Here is a 10000-nt window from a genome sequence, read left to right as displayed (position 1 = left end):
AACGTCTGGACAATGCCACAGGTTTCTTTCCATGTCGCAATTGTGCTGCCTGCTCCAACACAAAAAAAGTAAATGTGTTTTCTAGTTTTGTCACAAAAAAAGAATACAGAATTAGGAAATTTATTACATGTAGATCAACTAATGTTGTTTACCTTTTGGTGTGCACTAAATGTGGCGTTCAATACGTAGGTAAAACCACCAGACGATTGAGACTTAGGATTAATGAGCACAAGAGCGCCATCCGCAGACAAGACCCCAAATCTGCAGTTGCTAGGCATTTTGCTGACGGTAATCATTCAATTACTGACTTGGATTTCTGTGGCATTGACCTAATTACTCCTAACAGGCGAGGTGGCAACACTGACAAATTGCTACTACAACACGAATGTAGATATATTTATTACTTAAAAACGATGCACCCAACTGGAATCAATGAGGAGTTGGATATGTCTTGTTTTTTGTAAAAAAATGTTTTACACACTGCTGTACTCTGTAATGTTTGTAAACTGAAGTTTCCTTACAACTGTGCTTTGTCTGTGATTGGTATGTGGCTAATTAGCCACTAATTGTAAGCACCTGACAAACCCTGTAAAAGATGGCTCCAATGTTGCACTCACTTTTGCACTGAGGAAAGTCCAGGAGGACTGAAACGTTTGCACCTTTTCTTTTCTTTTTTTTACCCTTCTGGGCTCCACCAAGTAAAAAAATACTCTGTTTGAGTGGTCATTCTGTGTCCGAGTCACCCCCTGCAAACAGTTTATGTCTACTTGACCATCGCACCAGAGCTAAAAGGACGTGTGTCAAGAGCGCAACTCATTTTTTGCTGAATTTAACAGGTAGCATACACCCTACAGCAGTGGTTCCCAACCTATGGGTCGGGACCCACCTTATGGGTCGCCAAAGATCCACAGGGGGTCGCGGAGCCCTCTTGATTTTAAGGGGTTTCATTTTAAATATATATAGCCCATGTTGAATAAATGACAAAGCATTTAACTAATAACTGCCTAGAAGCAACAAATTGTAAGTGCTACATTAAACATTTATTCTATATTTGATCAAAGACGAATTGAGGAATAAAATAACTAAAATTAGTTTTCGCAGGAAACAGAGGGAATCTCGTGACTCCCTCTCATGCCGGCGCTCGCGCAGTTGGGTCACCAAAGCTTACAATAGTAAAAAACATGGGTCACGGAAGAAAAAGGTTGGGAACCACTGCCCTACAGTATATACAGTACAGTAGGCCTATCTAATAGCTCAAGCTGGCATAAACAGAGATTGGACCACCTTTAATGTGCATACAAATGCAGAACATAACGGCTAGAGGAATACTTGCATTGATGTTCTCTCTCTAGGTCGTCCTCAGCCGAGCCTTCCATCGTTGCTTCCAGTCATCCCGATCCTCCATACATCTTTTCAGTTGGCTGGTACTCTGGGCCCTTCTTGAGTATATCCACAAAGTTAGTGTGGGCCGTCTTGTTAACCGGCACACACGTGATGGTTCCCATAGCACCAGTTTGCTGGCTGGCAGTTCTAGGTGCCTTTGGCAACGTCCTGCAAGTCTCATTCTCCTTATAGCAATCTTCTCGCTCACCCTTGGTATTCCCTCATATAGGATTTCGTTGGTTACATGTGCACTTTTACTGATGTTAAGCACTGCACGCAGCATGTTGGTAGTAAATAATATTCTTGAAAAAAGACAGGTCTTTTGAATGGGCTAACACACATTGTGATAATGATGTTCATCTGCCAGTACACAGCCCAATAAACCCACGAGGTAAACAGCTGTCAAGTCCCTTCCCTAGGTCCTACAGTATATACCATCTGATTTGCTTTTTGATTGGATTGGGTTTGATTTAATCTGATCTGATTTGACTCGTTTGCACAGGGGACAAAGACAGGGAAGTGTACTGTGCAATGCATCATTATTAGCGAAATGGGCATTTTACCTGTTTTTGCAATCATGTCACTTCCCACCTCCCACCTGTAGTCCCAGAAGAAAGCCGTGAATAAACATGATTCATATATTACACCTACATAAGAGTGTGATATTCATGATAAATTCCCCCAAGCCGCTACCCACGGCACACCACTGCACATAGGCCTACATAACATAATGAGCTAGCAATTACAGAAATGTACAGAGCTCCATGGGAAGAACATACCAACAGCTGGTCGTGGCGTGAGGTATGTGACCAGATTACTACAGCATCAGCAACAACAGCAGTTCCCTATAAAATATGCATATCATCGCTATTTCTATTTATTTTCTTTCTCTGAAATGTTCCTTTTGATATTGCAATGGTAAAAAATATGTACATTTTGACTCCAGTGTCCCCTTTGCCATAACTTTTGGAAATAGTTCCCTTGACGTCAAACCTTTTTGATCAGAAACATTTAAATAAATAAACCCGGAGCATTTTATTTGAAGGAGCCATTTTCATGTGTCCTGATTCCTGCTGTTGTAATGTTGCCCTCAGCAATGGATGGACATAATCAGGGAAAGGGCTGGACTGGCAATCTGGCATAGCGGGCATTTCCCAGTGGGCCCGCACCATCGTGGGCCCCTATTTTCGTTTTTTTAAAAAGTGTTTTTTAAATAATTGTTTTACATTTCTGAAAATAGGGGCCCACAATGGTGTGGGGCCCACTGGTGAGACAGTTCTGATCATTTTGAGTGGGACCCTTAAAGCCAAAAGTGACCGGGCCATATTTCTCCTCCAGTGAAGCTCTGATCAGGGAAGCCAACAGAGGGGGGACAAAGCGGTCTGTGGTCCCGGGCCAGGGAAAAGGGGGGGACCAGAACTCTGCCTTACGAAGGCAAAATGCAGTAACTACATATTTTGACAAAATTGAGGTTAGACTGCAAATAGTCTTCATTACTCTTTCTTTATCTTGTGACAAAGCCTTATGATCCAAATGTGTCCTGTTTTAGAGATGTTGCAATGCGAAGTTTTAATGTAGTACAACATGCAACCTATTACCTTGAAGGAATTTTTGCAGACATTTTTCTCAGTTTCAATGTTGTAGTTACTGGCTTTTGTAGGGCCGCACCGGATCCCCAATACATTGCACATAGCCAAAGATGTCAGCAGCCCTAGCTATCATACCAAGGTATAGTCGTAATGTTCCTTTCAAAGTGTGGCACATTTTAGCATCCATCAAAAAAAGACAAAGACAGAGCCCTACCATGGCCTTAACGGTTGAGCACTGGGTTGCTATGCCGGCGACCTGGGTTCGATTCCGGGCCTGGTCATTTGCCAGTCCTTCCCGATCTCTCTCTCCCCCACTTGTTTCCTGTCCCTCTCTCACTATCCTGTCACAAATAAAGGCACAAAAGCCCTATTTTAAAAAAAGACACTTAAAAAAACCAAAGACAGAGTTTCTGTTTATTTCCTATTGCCGACGTGTTTTACAAGTAGTAAAGACAATAGCGTGAGAGGCTTCAAAACACTCCTCTGTCTCTGTCTGTTCTGTTGGCTGCACAGCTGGTAGCCTGAGTTTACCCAGCGCCTGCTAAACCGAGTGTGAAGGCCTGATGTTTGTTTGTATTTTTCTGTTTCTGTGTTTCTGTTTTTTCTGTCTTTTTTCTTTGTGTGTGCGTGTGTGTGTGTGTGTGTGTGTGTGTGTGTGTGTGTGTGTGTGCGTGTGCGTGTGTGTGTGCGCGCGTGTGTGTGTGTGTTGAGAGTGTGTCTGCGTGTGTGATTGTGTGTGTGCGTGTGTGTGTGCGCGTGTGTGTGTGTGCGTGTGCGCGTGCCCGTGCGTGTGCGCGTGCCCGTGCGCGTGCGTGTGCACGTGTGTGTGTGTGTGTGCGTGTGTGTGTGTGCGCGTGCGCGTGCACTTGTGTGTGTGTGTGTGTCTTGAGAGGGTGGGGATTGGGGCTTTGTTTCTTCTTTTTCCCAGCATGCAATTGTGATCCCACCAGTACCTCGGGGTCTGTTCACGACTGCCAGCCCCGTCATGGCCATGTGCAAAATAAAGAGAAAACTCTGTATCGTTTCAGTAACTGCTATTTATTTTGACAGGGAGAGCATAGAATAATACATTGCATATGGTGGCTAAGATGCGTTGTAGTAGTTTGTAGCTTACGTCAATGTTATAAAGTACATTGCAAATGTAAATTATGCATGTTTCTGGGACGTGACATTTTCAAATACGGAGGTCAAATACTGTGTGCTGTACTGCTTACTGTACATTTAGAATGTTTCAAACTCAGTCAAAGTTCGTTTTCATTAATTCACTGCCTTATGGATAAATAAGGGTGCCGTATACAGACTGAATTTATCATTGTTGATCATATAGATCGATGTTCATCATAGATACATTTTACATTTCTGAGAAAAATTATGACCATGATGTAAAACGCCAGCGCTATATTGTGGTTGAGTAATTGTCGGGCAATTGGGTGAGAGCTGTCTAATCGTTTCAAACTAGAACTGAGTGCAAACTTCCCGCTTCCCGCAATCGCGTCAGATCACACAGCCTCCAGACCATGAATACGAAATGACATGGTAGTATTATGGGATGGTGAGGACCAGGCTGCCATAGAAGGCCGTATGAGCTACTTTTGGTGGTTCTACTCTCTAAGTGTTGAATTAACACTGTGAAACTTTATTAATTAATGAATGTTAATGTTTGTTATTTATTTATTCACAGCATGCAATTGTAATGCTGCGGGCACCTCGGGGTCCATGCACGAGTGCCATCCCGTGACGGGCATGTGCCGCTGCCTGGCTGAGGTGACGGGCCGAGACTGCAGCCAGTGCGAACCAGGATTCTACAACCTGATCCCTGGACTAGGCTGCCAGAGGTGGGTCGCGGACACACACACACACACACACACACACACACACACACACACACACACACACACACACACACACACACACACACACACACACACACACACACAAGCACGCACACACACACACTCACGCTACCCTTGACTTGTCAGTATCCGGTGATGCTGCATTTTTTGGCTCAGCCGTTTTTTAAATGTAAACAAACAGCTGCCCCCATTACAATGACCAGGATCTCGGAAAAGGCTACCACTCTGAAGCCACGAAGGGCGAAGAGGGTGCAGAATTGGGATGCTCATTTGATTGTGTGGATTGAGAGGGGGACCCTTAAAAAATATGTTTTTGTCTGGGGCCCGAGCATGGCCTGCCAGAGGTGGGTTGTGGATAATAATAATTGCTCTCCAAGGTCTGTCTCTCTACCTTTAACACACACACACACACACGCACGGACGCACGGACGCACGCACACACACAACACACACACACACACACACACACACACACACACACACACACACACACACACACACACACACACACACACACACACACACACACACACACACACACACACATGTAGGCACTAGACAAGGTCACTCTTTGTTTCATTCACATCAATCTCGGTCTGTGTGTCTGACTGAACTCCAGGGTAATACTATGGCCATCTTGACACAGCTAATCCCCTACCACAGTGGTTCTCAAAGTGTGGTCCGGGGGCCACTGGTGGTCCGCGACAGAGCTCAGATGGTCCGCGAGGCGATTGCCACTTTTCCAAAGACAAGTTAGCAGTAGGCTAACATTATTACAAAGCTAAACATAGCTGAAGACTTATTTCACCACAATAAGACTTGTGATGTGAATTTTTTGGGAGGTCAAAGTCGTCCTTGGTCTTAAAAAGTTTGAGAAACACGGCCCCATAACAGTGGTCCCCAAACTGGGGGTCGGGAGGGGCCACGGAGGCACTGGGTGGGTCACGGACAAAAGGGACACAGCATAAAAAACAGGACATCCACATGCTGACAGCTCACATAATTCCATTATTTGGTTGGTTGCAGTATTTACGTGTAGGTTAACAGATGTACGTGTTTGCTGTCCTGTGGATCTAGGAATATTAGCGGACAAATTATTAATGGAAATAATAATATTAATAAATATTAATGGACAAAAAATGTTTGGGAACTGCTGCCCTACAACACTAGCCTGGCGATGACATCCTAACTCCACCCAAAGATTTTGGCTCTGCACATCGTCTGGCAAAAGCCTCCAAGCTCGGTTCGCTCACTGTTTAGCAATCAGCAAACAGTTGAGAGTGGTGACGCAGAACTCACCCGCAAAGTCCATTACTGATTGGTTAAGGTAACACTATTCACACTTTGGTTTTGTTATTTGTATGCTTTTGTGACACTATACTGTAACCAGTCGTGCTAATAAAGCACAATATGGGTTTTAGTAGGAGGAGTAGGCAGAGTAAGATCAGACCACCCTCCATGGAGATGTATTCCTCTTAGCTTTTGCTAGACTGTTTGACGGAGTCAACAGTCGGCTTTCGCCCAGGCTACTACAACACCACCCTCCAACCTTAATCTCACCGGATTATGGCCTCTCAAGGACACACACGGGCAGGAGGAGAGAAGTGCTTGAGGCTAACACACACGCACACACACACACACACACACACACACACACACACACACACACACACACACACACACACACACACACACACACACACACACACACACACAGCTGCCCGTGGGCAGAAGAGAGACATGCTTGAGGTTCCAGCAGCTACCTGAGGGATTGGGGCTCAGTTCCACCATCATCTCTCATCTCTTATCTCCGACACACAAACACACACATACACTCATACACACGGATACACACACACGTGCACACACACACACGCACACACACATATGTGCACACACTCTCTTTCTCTCTCTCTCGTGCGCTCTCTCTCTCTCTCTCTCACACACTTTCTCTCTCACACACACAAGCAAACCAACCTATTGGGTTAAGGAAGACAGATGCTGAGGCACTCAAGGTTGCAATTTTTTTTACTTTTTTATTTGACTACAATGCCTACGCGTTTTGGCCCTTATGGCCTCCTTCAGGGCGTATCGACCTATTGGGTTTTTGTAATAAATCCTTCAGCACACCACCATCTCTACCATAACCTCTGATCATCTTGTCATCTCTCATCTCTGATCCACAGTAAGAAATAAAAGAAACAAACAAAAAAACGGGGTGTCAAATGTCCAGAGAAAACTAGACATTTGACATTGTAAAGGACATTATAAAGGATCAAATAGGTCCAAGAATGGATTCAAAAGTCAGCAGGTGGTCAGTGCAATTGCAACTCTACAGCGAGAGGATTTCTTCAGATTCAGATTCCAGAGTTGATAGACACATAATGCTGGGTAGAACTGAATCTGACCATGAGTGCATTTATATTCAGTTTCCCGAATATGTCCCGAATATATTCAGTATCCCGAATATGAGGCATATCCCGGTTATGATCATATTCGGGATAAGGTGTTCACTGTATATGAGCACAGAGCTTTATATCTCGGTCTATATTCTTGACCGTTATAGAATTCTCTTCAAATGCGTGTAGCCTGGATACCAGCAACAGCGTTCTATGGGAAGCCTCACTATCTGGGATGAGGTGATTACATGCACCAGTATCCCGACTTTTGCACTCGTACTACTCGTAATTCATAACAAGCTGTTTTTGTTGCCTTTATTTTTTCAGATGTAACTGCAACCCCGTTGGCTCTTCCTCCCCGGCCTGCCACCCAATCACAGGCCAGTGTGTGTGCCGTATGGGCGTGCAGGGGACGGCGTGTGACTCCTGTCGCCTTGGTTACTTTGGATTCTCATCCAGAGGCTGCAGAGGTTGAGTGGAGCGTCCCAGCCCACGCACACACACACGCGCGCGCGCGCACACACGCACGCACACACACACGCACGCACGCACTCTGTAGACCAAAGGTGGGCAAACTCAGGCCTGGGGGCCACATGCGGCCCGCTAAGCCATTTCCTGTGGCCCGCATGATGCATTTTGTTTTCCATTTTGCTCTGAGAGACATGTGTCCTGTTGTCCTGTATCTAGTCACATATGGACGTTTTTCTCTTTCAGAGAGACATGTGACCTGTTTTCCTGTAGCTAGTCACATATGGAAGTTAGACATGTGCCCTGTTTTCCTGTAGCTAGTCACATATGGAAGTTAGACATGTGTCCTGCTTTCCTGTAGCTAGTCACATATGGACGTTTTTCTCTTTCAGAGAGACATGTGACCTGTTTTCCTGTAGCTAGTCACATATGGAAGTTAGACATGTGCCCTGTTTTCCTGTAGCTAGTCACATATGGAAGTTAGACATGTGCCCTGTTTTCCTGTAGCTAGTCACATATGGAAGTTAGACATGTGTCCTGCTTTCCTGTAGCTAGTCACATATGGAAGTTAGACATGTGTCCTGCTTTCCTGTAGCTAGTCACATATGGGAGTGGACTACAGGAGTGGACTCCACATCATGACGAGACAGACGAGCCCGATAATACGTTCATTAGTAACTCCTTAATTAATGATGAATAGATGGTGTGCCATTTCCCCGACTGTCCATTCTGCTGTGTTTTTTTAACAGTGTTTTCTCTCTGAAACAATTAGCATTGTTCTACTCAAACGAGAGCTAAATTGTCAATTAAAGGCAGATCATTTTCAGCAGAAAAACACAACGAGCACATTAAGCAGCATGACAGCATGGCATTAAAACAGTGCAGTGTAATGAGGCAAATCGAGGACCCAACGTAGGCTTGCCATTTCTTGTGTGTATGTGTGCGTGTGCGTGTGCGTGTGCGTGTGCGTGTGTGTGTGTGTGTGTGTGTGCGTGCGTGCGTGCGTGCGTGCGTGCGTGCGTGCGTGCGTGCGTGCGTGCGTGCGTGCGTGTGTATGTGTGTGCGTGTGTGTGTGTGTGTGTTTGTCTGTGTGTGTATGTGTGTTTGTCTGTGTGTGTGTGTGTGTGTGTGTGTGTGTGTGTGTGTGTGTGTGTGTGTGTGTGTGTGTGTGTGTGTGTGTGTGTGTGTGTGTGTGTGCGCATGTGTGTGCGTGTGTGTGTGTGTGTGTGTGGTTGCCTTATTTTTCTGTTTTTATTTTGTTTATATATTTTTTGTGCTGTCTCTGTTTTCTCTCTCACTCCTCTGTCTGCCTTTCTACTTTGTTCATTTCATCTACTTTCTCGTATTCTCTTTATTCACTGCTGCTGCCTTTCATGACATTCATCTCTTTTGTCTTCTTTTGTCCTCTCATGCTCTACATATTTTAACATTGATTTACCCTACACTTCCTTTTACCATCTTGTCCTCCTCCTCCTCCTCCTCTTCCTCCTCCTCCTTCTTCCTCTACTCCTCCTCCTTCTTCTTCTCCCCCTCTTCCTCTTCTCCTCGTCATCCTCATCTCCTCCTCTTCCTCCTCCTCCTTCTTCCACTTCTCCTTTTCTTCCTCCTCCTCCTTCTTCCACTTCTCCTTTTCTTCCTCCTCCTCCTCCTCCTTCTTCTTCTCTTTCTCTTCTCCTCCTCTTCCTCCTCCTCCTCTTCCTCTTCCTCCTTCCTCTTCCTTCTCCTCCTTTTTCCTCTACTACTCATCCTTCTTCTTCTTCCTCTTCTCCTCCTCTTCTCCATCTCATCCTCATCTCCTCCTCCTCCTTCTTCTTCCTCTTCCATTCATCTTGTTTGTGTTCTTTTGTCACTTTTCCACTGACATGCCTTTTTATGCTCTCCATATTTTAACATTCATTTATCCTCCACTTCTTCTTCTTCTTCTTCTTCTTCTTCTTCTTCTTCTTCTTCTTCTTCTTCTTCTTCTTCTTCTTCTTCTTCTTCTTCTTCTTCTTCTTCTTCTTCTTCTTCTTCTTCTTCTTCTTCTTCTTCTTCTTCTTCTTCTTCTTCTGCAGCTTGTAACTGTGATCCGATGGGCTCGGTCTCCATGCAGTGCCATGGCAACGGAACCTGTCCCTGTCGTCATGGTTTCGTGGGCTACAAGTGTGACAGGTGTGAGCTGAACTACTTCCACAGTCGCGACACACACCAGTGTGAGGAGTGCCCAGTGTGTTACAGCCTCATCAGAGACCAGGTGAGGGGTGTGTGTGTGTGTGTGTGTGTGTGTGTGTGTGTGTGTGTGTGTGGTGTGTGTGTGTGTGTGCGTCCA

The 10000-nt window shown here is 45.1% G+C and overlaps 1 protein-coding gene across 1 annotated transcript in view; it reads left to right on the top strand.

Moving 5' to 3' along the window:
• Positions 1-10000, top strand: part of lamc3 (laminin, gamma 3) — a 260022-nt gene that overhangs the window by 191316 nt on the left and 58706 nt on the right. Inside the window, exons 16-18 of the mRNA XM_063211092.1 lie at positions 4654-4807; positions 7552-7694; positions 9747-9925. Of these exons, the coding sequence (XP_063067162.1) occupies positions 4654-4807; positions 7552-7694; positions 9747-9925 (476 nt within the window). The remainder of the gene's footprint in view (positions 1-4653; positions 4808-7551; positions 7695-9746; positions 9926-10000) is intronic.

The sequence above is a fragment of the Engraulis encrasicolus genome, chromosome 11 (assembly GCF_034702125.1).
Source record: "Engraulis encrasicolus isolate BLACKSEA-1 chromosome 11, IST_EnEncr_1.0, whole genome shotgun sequence".
NCBI lineage: Eukaryota > Metazoa > Chordata > Actinopteri > Clupeiformes > Engraulidae > Engraulis > Engraulis encrasicolus.
Note: the sequence above shows the minus strand (reverse complement) of the source record. Positions and strands in the feature narration are given on the sequence as shown.